The following is a 13,837-nucleotide window of genomic DNA, read 5'->3' on the forward strand; positions in this document are numbered from 1 at the left end:
GTCCCAAGTGACATCTGTCGTTTTCGAAACCAATTCACTGGAACTGGCCACGATCCCGCAACCTTCCCTTTCGCCTCTTCTCGCGCCTTCATCACTCTTGGTTTGATGTCGTTCATGTAGCAACTTGTCCCTAAATTTCACAAAACCCCGCATTTACTGTTCTTATCATTCTTTTCAACCTGTCTGAGCCCCGTCACGATGCTGCTGCGGCTAGCATTGCTGCTGGTCTGCCTCTTACCAGTAGTCCTTTGCGCGGAAGACTTCTATAAGGTATGCTACAGCTCTTGGAACCCTACTATCTATCCCATACCATCTCTTTATACTCAGTTTCTACGAAACCGCTCGTATGCTCATTCTGACCTCATTATAGCTCCTGGGCATAGAAAAAATTGCTTCAGAACGCGAGATCAAGAAGGCATACCGCCGACTAAGCAAGCAATACCACCCCGACAAGAACCCGTACGTCCCACCTCCCCACCGGTCTACCTCGCCCCACCTCCAACTACCCCCAATCCCCCTCCAAGCACTCGATAACACCGTGAACCCCCGAACCCCCATCTGACATACCCCCTAGAGGTGACTCAAGCGCCCACGACAAATTCGTCGCCGTCGCCGACGCATACGAAGTCCTCGTCGACGAAGAACAGCGCCGCATCTACGACCAATACGGGCATGAAGGCATAGAGCAGCACAAGCGCGGCGGCGGGCGGCCGGGCCAGCACCACGACCCCTTCGACCTGTTCTCGCGCTTCTTCGGCGGCAGCGGCCACTTCGGGCACCAGCACGCCGAGCGCCGCGGGCCCAACATGGAGGTCCGCATTTCGATGCCGCTGCGCGACTTCTACAACGGCAAGAGCACGCAGTTCACGATTGAGAAGCAGGCGATTTGCTCCGAGTGCGAGGGGACGGGCAGCGCGGACGGGGAGGTCGAGACGTGCAATGTTTGTGGGGGCAGGGGGTTGGTGATAAGACGGCAGCAGCTGGCGCCGGGCTTGTTCCAGCAGGTGCAGAGTATGTGCGATGCTTGTGGCGGGAGGGGCCAGAAGATTAAGCATCCGTGTCCGGTGTGTGGGGGTTCGAAGGTGGTCAGGGAGCCGGAGACACATGAGCTTAATATTGAGAAGGGGATGCCGAAGGGCGTGCGGCTCACGTACGATAACGAGGCGGATGAGAGCCCGGATTGGGTCGCTGGAGACCTTATCGTGCATCTTCATGAGCAGCCTGCGGAACTAGGGACAGAGGAGGCGGACAAAACAGATGGGACGTGGTTCAGGAGGAGAGGGCACGATCTGTTCTGGCGCGAGGTGCTCAGTCTGCGGGAAGCGTGGATGGGCGACTGGACGCGAAATCTCACACACCTGGACGGCCATATCGTGCAGGTTTCCCGGAAACGAGGGGAGGTTGTGCAGCCAAATACTGTGGAAGTGGTCAAGAACGAGGGCATGCCAATATGGCACCAGGAGCTACCGGATGGCGTTGAAGAGGCATTTGGCTCACTGCACGTCGAATACGTGGTTGTATTACCGGATCAAATGGAAAAATCCATGGAGAAGGAGTTCTGGGCTGTCTGGGAAAAGGGGCGAAAAAAGAAGGGGAAAATAGACTTGCACAAGGACAGCGGGAGGCCTGCTCATGATGAGTTGTAGATTTCCTGTTTCAGCGCTGTAATATATGGCTTCCGAATATCCATTTCATGACCTTTCTTACTTGAATATGGAGATGTATAGCTTCTGAGTTTTCCATGCTCCCATCAATGACAGCGACTGGTTAATATGACTTTCACACACAGCTGTCCAATACCGAAACGTGTAATGCCAGTCATGCACACGTCTACCACATCACCACGCGACCAAACCATTCAAGCGGTGTAAGATTCTAGTACCTATCTCTAACCTTCCTCACACAGCCCTTTGCAAAACCCATTTAAAAAAACCCCCACAAACACATCTTGTAACCTCCAATCCAAGCCTACAAAGAACCCATCTCCAACCGACACCAAAAACCACGAACCCACACATGTACGGCTTCAACCCACCCCCCCGCCGCCGCCCGCGGCCCCGCCTCCTCCTCTTCACCTACGCCAGCGCCCACACGCCCCACCACACGCCCTTCAGCGCGCACTTCCGCGTCCCCGTGCTCTCCCTCCTCGACGTCTCGCGCTGCCGCGTGCCGCCGCGCGACATCTGCGCGACCATGACGGGGCTGGACGCCGAGTGCCGCCGCTACGTGTTCCAGTGTCCGCGCATACGGCAGATCTACGAGGCGGGGCGGCGGATGGTGGAGGATGCGGTGTGGCATGGAGCCCCGGTAGCGCTGGGGGTGAGCTGCGGGAGCGGGACGCATCGCAGCGTGAGTTTTGTGGAGAGGATGGCGAGGGAGTTGAGGGGGAGGGGGTGGGAGGTTGGGGTTGTGCATTTGGATATTGGGAGGGGGAGGTAGGGGGGTTAGATGGGTTAGATTGGGGGAGGGAGTCGGGTGTTTGGTTCTTTTTGATATGGCGATATGGGTGTTTATGAGATTATGGGAGGGGGGAATGTGAGGTGAACGTGAGCTTGAAGTAGCTGCTGGTGTAAGGAGGGTTCGCGCAGGCTGGAGATAGATCTTCGGTTCTAATTTGAAGGAGAGGTTTGGTTCGGACTCAGTCTGTCGCGAAAGGATACGGTCTAGACGGGTCGAGGGAGTGAATTATATATGTCGTGGCCAAAAATGAGAGTGACCGTCTTGAGGCCCGTTTGGAGGGTATCAACATTGCGAGGGTTGGAAGAACTTTGGGACAAGACGTTAGTCCAAGCAGTGAAGTTAGAGGGTGGTTAATACTCCGCACTTTCGGAAGCCCTCACGGCTTGCCAAGAGTTGCCGAAAGAGGAATTCCGCAACTTCGTTTTGCCGAACGAGGATTTTCCAGCCGCCCGCCGTCTTTGAGCCTTTTTGCAGATAGCTCAACAACCACACAAGCTAGCATGAATTTGACACCGGGACGTCACTCGCACCACCAAGTAGTATTTTTGAATAAGTTTTGGAGGAGACCCTACTCCAAATCGTTAAGTTAGAGGGGGGGTTGCGTACTCCACACTTTTGGAAACCCACGCGAGCTGCCAAGAGTTGCCAAAAGAGGAGACTCGCAATTTTGTTTTGCCGCCGCCGGGAAGGAGGATTTTCGAGCTTCTAGTCGCTGTTCAGCCTTTGTGTGAATAGCTTAACAACCTCACCTTGTAGCCTAGATCTAACACTGGGACGTGATTCATATAAACAAGTAGTATTTTCAGAGGGGTTATGGAGTTGAGCTTCCGACGCGTCGACGACTTAGAGGGGGGGGATGCGGTGCTCCGTCTCTCATACATACGGCGCATGTTCGGATTGTAGCGGTAGAGATATGTTAGAAAACGGTTGGGAGAATATTAATGAATGCATGAGTAGATGTAGAGAGGTAGCGAAGGCTTATAATGCGGGTGAGGTGAGAGACGGAATCACACAGTAACTACATGCAGATACACTTCTACCACGGGAGCGGCCCGGGACTTTTAGACCATTGAATTTATTTGAAGAATTTAGACTTCTACCTCTTACTTTGCACTGGCTAAGATTGATATGACTTGGTTGGCAGTAAATCATGCCCAAGTCAAGATTTCTCTCAGCACCATGTCGACATTCATTCACACACTTCCATCAGTGATCCCCTCTAGCAATTGTGCGCTGGCACTCAGCTAGGATAGCAGCCTGTCGACTGACATCGCCTAACTTCCCAATAACGACCTTGTTTCCGTCGATAAAACCATACGTCGCATAGGGGATATTTGCCTCTTTGCAGAACTCCCGCACCAATTCCTGGGTGCGCCTAAGGTTGTGGCGAGGCATTCGGGGGAATAGGTGGTGGATCGCCTGGTATTGAAGGCCTCCATGGAAGAAGTCTAGCCACTGTGGGCAATCTACGTCCATGGTTGTCCTCAGCATCTTCTGCGGGAAGGATTCGGTGGTTCCCAGGTCGGCCGTGCTCATGGCGAAGTGACTGAGCGTAATCTGACAATGTAGCGGCATCGTGATCATGTGGCTGATCATGACAAATGCGAGCTTGTTCCATCCGCCGGGGATAGTCTTGTATACAACAATATACCCGTACCAAGTCCAAAAGAATACCTGGCCCACTATCTCGAAATAGCGATGCCACCAAGCTTTACCCTTGCGAGGTCCTTGGCCGGATAGCAGATATAGCCAGCTGAGTCTGTAGAGGTTGAAGCGTCCGAAGGAAAGGATGAGGTAGTAGAGGTAGTCTTGATATCTAATCATAAATTTGGCAAATGCGTCATACGTCATGATTCTTTCGTAATAGCTTGAGGTCAGCGACCCAAAGAATTTATGCGATATTGCAAAGAACGGCATGTGCTGGATATCGGGGTCGTGTTCGGTCGAGTTCGTCACTAAATGGTGAACGTTGTGGTTGAACTTCCACCATCCTATGCTGAGTCCGCCGCAGTAGTCTGCAATGAGCATGCCGATGACTGTGTCGGCCGTGAAGTTGTGAGTGATGCCCGCGTGACCTGCATCATGGACAGTGAAGGATAGTTGATGCCATAGGGTACCAAGGAAAAAAGCACTTGGTATGTACCAGCCCCAACTGAGAAAAAGGACGAATAGGGAGAAAAAGAGGATGTATCGAACACCTTCAATGGCGTAAGAAGAGTATCGACATTGATAGAGGTTCTCCGCTTCAATCCGCTTTTCCAGCTTTCGGTATTTTTCGACAACATCTGCCTGGGTGGCTGGGTCTAATGAGGGGTATAGGGACTTGTCAAGGTCAATTTCTCGTTGCGTGCGAGCATCCATGACCGACATCGTTGGCTTCTGCGCGCTGTCGTCCAAACCGGTGGAAGAGATCGAAGAAGTTGAGGACGTTCGGCTCATACGGATGTCGCCAACATTTCGTCGCCGAACTGAAGCTGACGGCTGATCGGCTGGGTCGAATATCGGGGATGAGTCCGCAGACGATGGTGTGCTTGAGGTATCTTGCTCAGATGTGACTTCTAAAGCACTGTCGTGCTCCACAAGGTCCGATTTTTCCAGAGTCCTGAATTTCCCGCCTTGGATGGGAGGGAGAAAGTTGACCCATAATCCCTCGACGCGGCCAATCTGATATTGTTCCATGCCTGCTCTGGTTTCCTTGGAGTGGAAGCTGGATAGATATCAGCAAGTGCTACAGCATGAATGGTGCTGGTACGTACCGATCAACCTCATCCGTAGCATCCCGTCCGACCATATGCGCAATGGCTTTGTCTCCGCCAGGGTGATATGGTATCCATGCGTCCACCTTCAAGACTTTACTGTCAACTATGACAATGGAATGCCCATTAGCAATGAGAGCCTCGACTTGACGTCTTCCTACTATTTGGGATTTGCGGGTCGATTGGGGCTGAGGCCGCGACGATGCATTTCTGGAGGCCATGGGGGCGTATGGGGTTGTGCGGAGGGTAAGAGGGCTCAAGCGGTGAGACTTTTGTAGGAGCTCTGCTGGCTCGAGCGGTGAGGTGTGTCTTGCTCGAGCAGTTGGGGGTGGAATCGAGGGACCATGCTGTATTTCGTAGGAAAGCAAAGGAGCTTTAACAAGTGGGGAAGAGACCGGGATGGGAGCGGTGGACGAGCCCAAGACGATCAAAATAGCGAGAAGCAGATACCGCCCATACGCTGGCCACTCAGAAGACGGTCACTGTTGGGGAGCTAGTTAGGGCGTCACGGCGTGTCAAAGCTTCATGTTCTGTTTAGCCGACTCCATAGCTCGAGGAGCAACTTTAATCCACAATGTCGGGGCAGCATGACGCCAGCAAACACCCACATACGCCCTCAACGTCGACCTGGCACCTGCAGCCGCTTTCTGGTAATATTTCCCCATCTCCAGAACGTGAATACGGTCACGCAACAACCCCCCCGGCGGAACCCGATCAGATTATCCAAGAATCTGCAACAGCTGATCTGAAAACCCGCTGCCGAGCCAAGACCGACGACAAATCAAGAAGATCACGGAACGTGGCCAACGTTGGAGCGAACAGTATTTTGCTCTTATTAACTGACAGACTGTGCTTCGATCTCTAGTCGTTCAAGTCACGCATTCTCCACCTAAAAGTGAACAAATACCTCGTCTATCAACTTATCGGCATCCAACAACCCAGAACCATGGCGCGAACTCCCCAAGAGCTAGCAGATGAATGGCTGCGTCTCGACAAAGATGACTCGACTAGAAACGAGATCAACAGCCTCCTCAAGCGTGGGGACACGGATGAGCTGCAGCAACGACTAGGGACCCGGATTGCTTTTGGAACCGCAGGCCTCCGAGGCCCTATGAAAGCTGGGTTCGCATGCATGAACGCTCTGACCGTCATTCAAGCCTCACAAGGACTGGCCGCCTACCTTCTCGAGACCGAGGATGATGTCCAGCACCGGGGGATTGTCATAGGCCGCGATGCACGCCACAACTCGGAGAAGTTTGCAAAGCTGGCGGCTGCTGCCTTCGTAGCAAAAGGCATACGTGTGTGGTGGTATGAGACTCCCAGCCACACTCCCCTGGTCCCATTCGGAGTGCGGCATCTCAATGCTGTCGCCGGGATCATGGTCACAGCGAGCCATAACCCTGCCCATGACAATGGATATAAAGTCTACTGGTCCAACGGTTGCCAGATCATCCCCCCACATGATGTGGGGATCGCGGCTGCTATTCTCAAGAACCTAGAACCGGTGACCTGGGACACTTCTGTGGTGGACGGCGAGGACGGCGATGGCTGCTCTCTCTTGGTCGAAGGATCTCTCAGCCTCGTACAGGACAAGTACTATGAAGTTGTCTGGACAGCCGTTCTAGGAAATAGCGAGCAGCCACTAAAGGCACCCGAAATCAGCTTCGTGTACACACCTCTGCATGGACTGGGCCTCCTACCTATGACGCGAACCGTAGAAATCCTCGACCTTTTCCCAATTGAGAACATGCACGTCGTCGAGTCTCAGGCGGAACCTGATCCAGACTTCCCCACTGTCAAATTCCCCAATCCAGAAGAGAATGGAGCCCTGGATCTGGCCAAGGCATTAGCTGACAAGGAGTCCGTATCCTTGATTCTCGCAAGCGACCCTGATGCCGATCGACTAGCCGTAGCCGAGAAGCACGACGGAGGATGGCACCAATACACAGGAAACCAACTTGGCATCCTACTAGCCTCCTATCTCCTCGAGGTCCAGGGCCATACCAGACCTACAAGCGAGCTAGCAATGCTCGCATCGACCGTGTCGTCTAGGATGCTAGCAACTTTGGCTGCCAGAAGAGGATTCCACTACACGGAGACTCTCACGGGTTTCAAGTGGCTGGGGAACGTGGCTCGTGATCTCTCTGCTCAGGGCTACAAGGTTATCTTTGCGTACGAGGAGGCCCTCGGCTATATGATTCCTACTGTGGTCCACGACAAGGACTCGATCAGTGCTGCTGCGGTCTTCCTGATGGCAGTAGCATACTGGAACACAAAGAATCTCAAGCCTTTTCAGAAGCTTCAGCAGCTCTACGAAGAGCTCGGATACTTCGAGGAGGCGAACACATACCTCATCTCGCCCTCAACCGCCGTCACCAACGAAGTCTTCAGGACAATTCGGACTCTGCGACATCCACACCCGACGACACTTGGAAGCAGAAAGATCCTGGCTTGGAGAGACCTCACGCTCGGATACGACTCAACGGCAAAGAACCACGTACCGTTTCTGCCTGTAGACAGTACCAGCCAGATGATCACGTGCGATCTGGATGACCAGGTGCGATTTACGGTGCGAGGGTCTGGCACGGAGCCGAAGATCAAGCTGTACATCGAATGCCGAGCGTCTACCCGTGCATCTGCGAGAGCTGGGGCGGACTCGGTCCTGAAGGATTTGCTGAGCGAGTGGTTTGTTCCCGAGAAGACTGGGCTTCGACTGGCATGAGGTTTGAGCGGGATGGGCCACGAGACTGATCGGGCGTTCGGGATAGAGCATCATTTCCTTGGCAAGACATGCTAATGGATGGGCGGCGATGTTCGTTGTTCGTTTTCGGAAGATTCCTACGGTGCGACGAATTAGAGGCTCGAAGATGAAAGTAACTAGGCAATGTGATCACGAACATTACATATATTTAGCGCAAGAGCGTGCATTCTAGCGTGGGATGGTATGTTTGAGTGCATCGCCTCCCCCCTTTGTCAACGGTGACCTGGCAGAGACGCCGTGCTTCGTGCAACAAACAGTACATCGCAGTCTTCTACAACACGTTAGCAGTTTGCCTTTTTAGACGCCCACTCCGAGTCGACGGCGGAGCTGAGGCGTTGTGGCGCGATTCCCATGATCAGAGACATCGGTGTGCCTCCTGGGACTGGCGATCTCCACGCAGCTGTCCGGCCGCCCACGCAAGGCGAGAACTCGAGCAGCACTATCAGGCCAATCAAATGGTGCAGAAGGCAAACTCTGTGACAGGTCATCGCTTTATTTGCCGCACGGCTGCCTCTGGTCCCCTCACGGCCGGCGAAGAGCAGGAGGGTTCTGCCATTTTGTGGTCCAAGAGAGCGGCTGGCGGCGGGTGTGCCGTCTGATCCACGGCGGGCACCATGTCGAGGTGAATGAGGTGAATCAGGTTCAACTCCACGTTCGCTCTGGTCAAGGCCCGCGCCAGGGTCAGCTTATCGGCGCTAGGAGCGGATCACCTTCCCCGGAATTTATCGCCCAATGGTGGTGTCTCCCAGGCCGCGCTGCAGCCACCGCCCGAATCCCCGGGAGGCCCGTTCGGCGTTGGCCTCAGAATTTTGGCAAGGCAACCGCTGCACTTCCTCCCGTGCCGGCGCGTCCAGTTTCACCTGGCCGCTGCACCAGAAGAGTCACTTCTGTCGCCTGCCTCCGGCGCGTGTCTTGCTGTCGTCGCCCTCACCCCGCCCTATCCTCTCTCTCCACCCCGTCGCCCTCGCCCTTCCTCCCTCCTGTCTGCATAGTCGTCGCCGGGTCGCAGCTGTTTCTAACGCTCTTGTAGTCGCAGATCTCTCGCTCGCTACTTTTTGGTAGGCCAAAAGTCCCCGCCAGAAGCTGCGACCCCAATTGCTAACATGGCGCAAGACTTTTCGCAGCCCTGCAATGGCCCAATGCTAGGCAGCGCGCGTCCTCTCTGGGATGCTTAGCTAGGCGCCCATGGCGGCGTTTACACAGGCGTCGCCTTCGACCGCGATTCCTCCTGCGACTTCGACGCAGCCTCCCTCCTCCAAAAGACCCCTCCCCAACGGACCCTGTAACCATCGCGATCGGGCTGTAGGGCCTTGTGGCTGTAATCAGTTCTGGGACAAAGGGAGTGAGGATATTCATGATGCTAGTACTGAGCATCGACCGAGCAGCGAGCGCTCTACCTGGTGTGTATGCGGACATCATGCCTGCTTCCACCAAATGGAGTGTCGCCCGAGAGACCGGCTACCTACCCCAATCTCGGCCAGAGCTATCAGCGGCTCGGTGTACGATGCGCGCGTCAATAATTCATCTGGAGTAAGACCACTGAGGACAGTGCAGGAGGACGGCGCGACATTAGGTCGTTCGCGAGTTGCGACTACGGGTACTCTAGGCCGTTCAACGAGCCAGCGACCCCAAAATGATAGGATTGGACGGCCGAGCGAGCAGCCACATGATTCTCTCTCCGAGCCGAGCACCTCCTACCAACCTCGAATCCCTTCGGTATGCTTGATGGATACGAACGAGCGAGCTCCTTTTACAACCCACGTAGAGACACAAACAGGAGCAAATGGGAGGAGTCAGTTCAGCCGAAGCCCTGCTGGACTCGGTCTGCTAATGAACATGAGTGGTGTTGGGCTGGCCGACAATCGTCGACAGTCCTTCTCGACGGTGCCCGATGATGCGAGCGTACACCGCCACCGTACTGACTCTGAAGTCCCGTCAACCAAAGCCAACTCCATATCGGACTACAATGCTCAGCAGATTAACGCCGCTCACGCCACCTTGGGTCAATTCGTAGACTATAACCGCCAAGTCCCGCAGATTCATATCAACCCGCACGATGCCATCCCAGACACTTATAATCCGGAGGACTGTATTACAAGCGCAACAGAAGTTGCGACACCCAGCATTCACAATACGCCTGACCTAGCAGCTGTAGACCGTAATGTCCAAGAAGCTAAAAGGTTTGTGGAATCGCTCGCACGAAATGCTGAAAGGAACGCCTCTAGTGGACCGGGAGACACACGGCCGAATACTGCAACCCCCAATCTGGGAGGTGGTCCTCAGCTTCTAATAGGCAATTCTCCCGCCAATCCCCAAGATCCTTTGCATAACGCCTTCAGGTCTGCTTCGCCTCAGCTGTTGCAGAACATCTACCCCTATCTGGCTCCCTTGCACAATCTGCTTAGCTCCATTCCGAACATTCCATTGGCCTTCCGAGAAATCAATGACCGCATAGATGGATTCGAGGCTAATTCGTTTGCGCATGTAAACCCTGACGACTTCAATCAGCAATGCCAGCTCCTTGATGAACGGCTGCTGCATCTTGAGTCACGCATGGACGATCACGACAAATTGCATACTGCGATCGACGCCGACCAAAGCAGTCGTGACCCGTTTGCTCCCGGTCTGCGAGGACTGAGTGGATCCGGATCACTACAGTCTCATCAGTCATTCCAAAGCAGTGTAGTGCAATCTATGACATCAACATCCCTGGCCGCTGCTGCGATTGATCGCAAGGACATCGAGGTCAAATTTGAAAGCATCGAAGAGCGTATTGGCACCCTCGAAGCTGCAGCGTTGCCTACTTCGGTTGCGCCTTGGAATATTGAAGTCGTGCTGCTACCTTGGGGGAAGGATTTGCGAGGCATCTGGTATTCTCCGGACGAGGCGATGCACGAGTCGTCAGCCAGAACCCAGGACACCGAGGAATGGACTCAAGCTCGAAGTGTGAGGTCGATGTCAAGGAGCTCGTTGCCTTTGAACGAAGCGAACAGTGGTTGGAGCAGTCAAGCTATTAGCCAATGGGCGGATGACACCGACGACTGGTTGTATCCAAAGGCTTGCGGCCGAAATAACCTGGCATATCAACGACTCCAGAGCCGAGGTTTCGTTCGTAATGTCAGTATCACCAGCGCGAATGCGGGAGACATCCAAAATGCCATCGGGAAAACCTTTGGAGCCCTACTCGACCATCTAGGGTCTGCTGATGATGTCGAGGACGGTCAACATTCAGACAGCGGGGAACGTTCAGTCACCACTCATCCAGGTCTGAAGGCATCCTTTATTCCTCTTCGGAAAGTCTTCAAGTCATCCAGGCTTAGATTCCTCAGCTCGGCAGAAATGTCCACTCCGGCTCTTTGGACGGCTCAATTCCTCGTTTCTGGCATTACTATGCGACTCTCGAAAGCAGTGAGGCGACTATACGTTACCCAGCGTGGGGCCTACCTTCAAGAGAGCAACAACATAGAGGCTTGTTGGACGTGGCAACGCCTGCGCGAACTACCACGTATCCGTCCCGACTCCAAGTCGTCGCAAAACGAAGGCATCAATTACTCTAACGCCTCCCATGTCGCTGAAGCCGACGCCAAAGAATCCTACTGGTCCTTCAACGTCATGCTCGACCAACCCGCCAGCGCCACCTCCTCCTTCAGCAGCACCCATACCGGCCAACTCACCCTCTGCCAAGCCGACCACTACCAGTGGCCTGCCGAAGAACCCATCCCAGAAAACTTGTCCACCACCTCCAAGCCCAAAGCCCCCCTCTCACCCCTCTCCATCTTCCCAACCCGCCGCCCCTCCCTCCACCGCCGCCGCACTCTCTCCGCCCCGCTAACTGACGACGACGCCTTCGCCACCACTCACACCGAACAACAAGCCCAGCACTCCGCATCCACCAGCAAGCGTCGCATCGGCGCCTCCTTCGACGCCCGCGCGCGCCGCGCCTCCCACTCCCTCTCCCGCAACCACTCCGCCTCCAATCCCAAACGCCTCCGCCTCCACCGCTCGCCCTCCCCGTTCCCCCTGCAGCATTACCAACCCCCTGTACCTGTTTCCCAACCCAGCTCCTCGCAAGCCGCGTTCCGCTACATGAACACGCCCCGCCGCAGCAAGGAACCGCCGTCCCCGTTCTTCAGCAGTCCGAACCGCGTGCCGCGGAGCAACTCGAACTCGGACGCCACGTCGCGAAGCCAGTGGTCAGCGGTGGCGGGGGCGGAGATGCGGTTTGTGCAGGGAATGGGGCAGGGGCAGGGGGTGAAGGAGGGAGGCACGCCGTTTGCGTACGCGACGCCGCATTCTGGGACCGTGGTTGGGGGCCGGGGGTTTGAGGGGGGTGAGGGGGATACGGAGGTGGATACTGTGGATGGGGATGCGAATGATGATAGTAGGGAAAGTCGGGGTGGGCGGAGGAGTCCGAGTACGTGGAGGCCGCCGCAGAGGGTGGATGATGGGGAGATGGAGGTCGAGATGGAGAATGGGAGGAGTGGGAACGAGGATGAGTTGGGGATTGATGTGGTGGGTGGGGCGCAGGAGGTGGAGACGGAGATGAGTATGGGGGAGAGTGGGGACGAGGATGGGTTGGGGGGGTTCAGTGAGGGGAGCAGTGGGAGTGATTCGGGGTTTGCGGAGGAGGATGAGTATGAGGAGGATAACGATGATTCTGATGAGGAGGACGATGGGGACCTGTTTTGAGTGTAGGATATTCCATGGGTTGGTGGGGTCTTTGGGTTTCGTTTAGTTTGGTATGGTATGGTATGGGAAGGGTAGGTTGAAGGATGATGGGGTTGGCTAGCCCCCGTCTCTTCTGGCTTTGGCTCTGGGAAATGCCCACGCGGTGTTGGGTATCGGTTCCTTTATGGATCCTCACTCAAAGTTGACGACACACGAGCGAGCGAGCGAGCGGCATTGGGCATATGGGATGCTTTCAGGGATCTTTTTTACGTTGTATCATAAACTGCAGCGATCTCCCTTCTCAAATGGAGAGGTGAAGATAGGGGTGTATAGTAGAATGTGAGAGGATCTTAGTTTATGTCATGTGCTAACGGAGATTAAATAGTGAAGGAGACCTCATGATATCGTGACTTAGCACGTGTGCTGGAATCTCTACGGGTATAAAACCTTGCTCTCCCTTCCCAATCCCAGTCTTCATGGTGAGCCCAGTTTCGGAGGTGGTGTAAAACATCACCTTGGTCTCTTTCATGGGTAGTAGCCTGGGTTTCTGCAAAATTCGACCTAGAATGGCTCCCATGTGGCGGCCGCGAATTGGGACCGTGGTGTCAAAATCCGCAAAACCCGCCGCCATGTGGTGTGTGTGCAAAACCGAGAAGAAGACAACGAAATGGAGGGTTGGCGCAAAGCAGACCAAGTCATTGATTTAGTCTATCGCGTGGTGATGGTGAGTATAATGATTTTTCAGACCGGGCGAGAAGCCACTCTTGCGGAAGTAGGCAATTCTAAGCATTAGAATGGATAGAGAATCCCCATTGTTTCAATATCAACAAGCTAGTTATTACGTTTTCTCGAAATGCTGCATGAGGTAAGCGCACGGGCCTTTGATACTTTGATATCGCTTCACCGTCTTCAGCCCACGCCTTTCCATCCCCAACTCCTGCCCGAATCCGCCTGTTTCCATGACCTTCCACGCCGCAGAATCCGCGATGTTGCCTGGAGCGTCCCGCGCAGAGTATGGCCTCTGATTGGCTCACAGGCTTACTAATCCTTGGCAAGCTCTGGTCTCCTCGACTATAAAAGCACCAGGTCGCCCACCTCAAAAATCCTTTCTCCAGGGGCGCTGCTAAATGTACACCCTATATTTACTCGGTGTACACCCCTTTTCTACTCCGTATACACCCTTCTTACGTCT

The 13,837-nt window shown here is 54.6% G+C and overlaps 5 protein-coding genes across 5 annotated transcripts; 4 read left to right on the forward strand and 1 right to left on the reverse strand.

The window, feature by feature from the left end:
* Positions 1 to 50: 50 nt before the first annotated feature.
* Positions 51 to 1,772, forward strand: BDZ99DRAFT_447196 (mitochondrial protein import protein MAS5). Its single transcript, XM_033717998.1, has 3 exons — positions 51 to 270; positions 371 to 459; positions 575 to 1,772. Exons 1-3 carry the CDS (start codon positions 199 to 201, stop codon positions 1,644 to 1,646), a joined length of 1,233 nt encoding a protein of 410 aa, XP_033575015.1. The 5' UTR covers positions 51 to 198; the 3' UTR covers positions 1,647 to 1,772.
* Positions 1,773 to 2,016: 244 nt separating this feature from the next.
* BDZ99DRAFT_500317 (uncharacterized protein) lies at positions 2,017 to 2,439 on the forward strand (the record flags this gene model as incomplete). The annotated part of the gene is made up of 1 exon (XM_033723712.1): positions 2,017 to 2,439. One exon carries the CDS (start codon positions 2,017 to 2,019, stop codon positions 2,437 to 2,439), a length of 423 nt encoding a protein of 140 aa, XP_033575016.1.
* A 982-nt stretch (positions 2,440 to 3,421) lies between these two features.
* On the reverse strand, positions 3,422 to 5,699 carry BDZ99DRAFT_572922 (fatty acid/sphingolipid desaturase). Its single transcript, XM_033728246.1, has 2 exons — positions 5,217 to 5,699; positions 3,422 to 5,167 (listed from the first exon to the last, which is right to left on the reverse strand). Exons 1-2 carry the CDS (start codon positions 5,435 to 5,437, stop codon positions 3,667 to 3,669), a joined length of 1,722 nt encoding a protein of 573 aa, XP_033575017.1. The 5' UTR covers positions 5,438 to 5,699; the 3' UTR covers positions 3,422 to 3,666.
* A 124-nt stretch (positions 5,700 to 5,823) lies between these two features.
* On the forward strand, positions 5,824 to 8,058 carry BDZ99DRAFT_464948 (phosphoglucomutase-like protein). Its single transcript, XM_033720441.1, has one exon. The coding sequence runs from the start codon at positions 6,163 to 6,165 to the stop codon at positions 7,936 to 7,938; it is 1,776 nt and encodes a 591-aa protein (XP_033575018.1). The 5' UTR covers positions 5,824 to 6,162; the 3' UTR covers positions 7,939 to 8,058.
* Positions 8,059 to 9,162: 1,104 nt separating this feature from the next.
* On the forward strand, positions 9,163 to 13,043 carry BDZ99DRAFT_572924 (uncharacterized protein; the record flags this gene model as incomplete). Its single annotated transcript, XM_033728247.1, has 1 exon — positions 9,163 to 13,043. The coding sequence occupies one exon, from the start codon at positions 9,163 to 9,165 to the stop codon at positions 12,664 to 12,666; it is 3,504 nt and encodes a 1,167-aa protein (XP_033575019.1). The 3' UTR covers positions 12,667 to 13,043.
* Between the last annotated feature and the right edge of the window lie 794 nt (positions 13,044 to 13,837).

The sequence above is a fragment of the Mytilinidion resinicola genome, assembly GCF_010093595.1.
Source record: "Mytilinidion resinicola strain CBS 304.34 unplaced genomic scaffold BDZ99scaffold_13, whole genome shotgun sequence".
In the NCBI taxonomy this organism is placed as follows: Eukaryota; Fungi; Ascomycota; class Dothideomycetes; order Mytilinidiales; family Mytilinidiaceae; genus Mytilinidion; species Mytilinidion resinicola.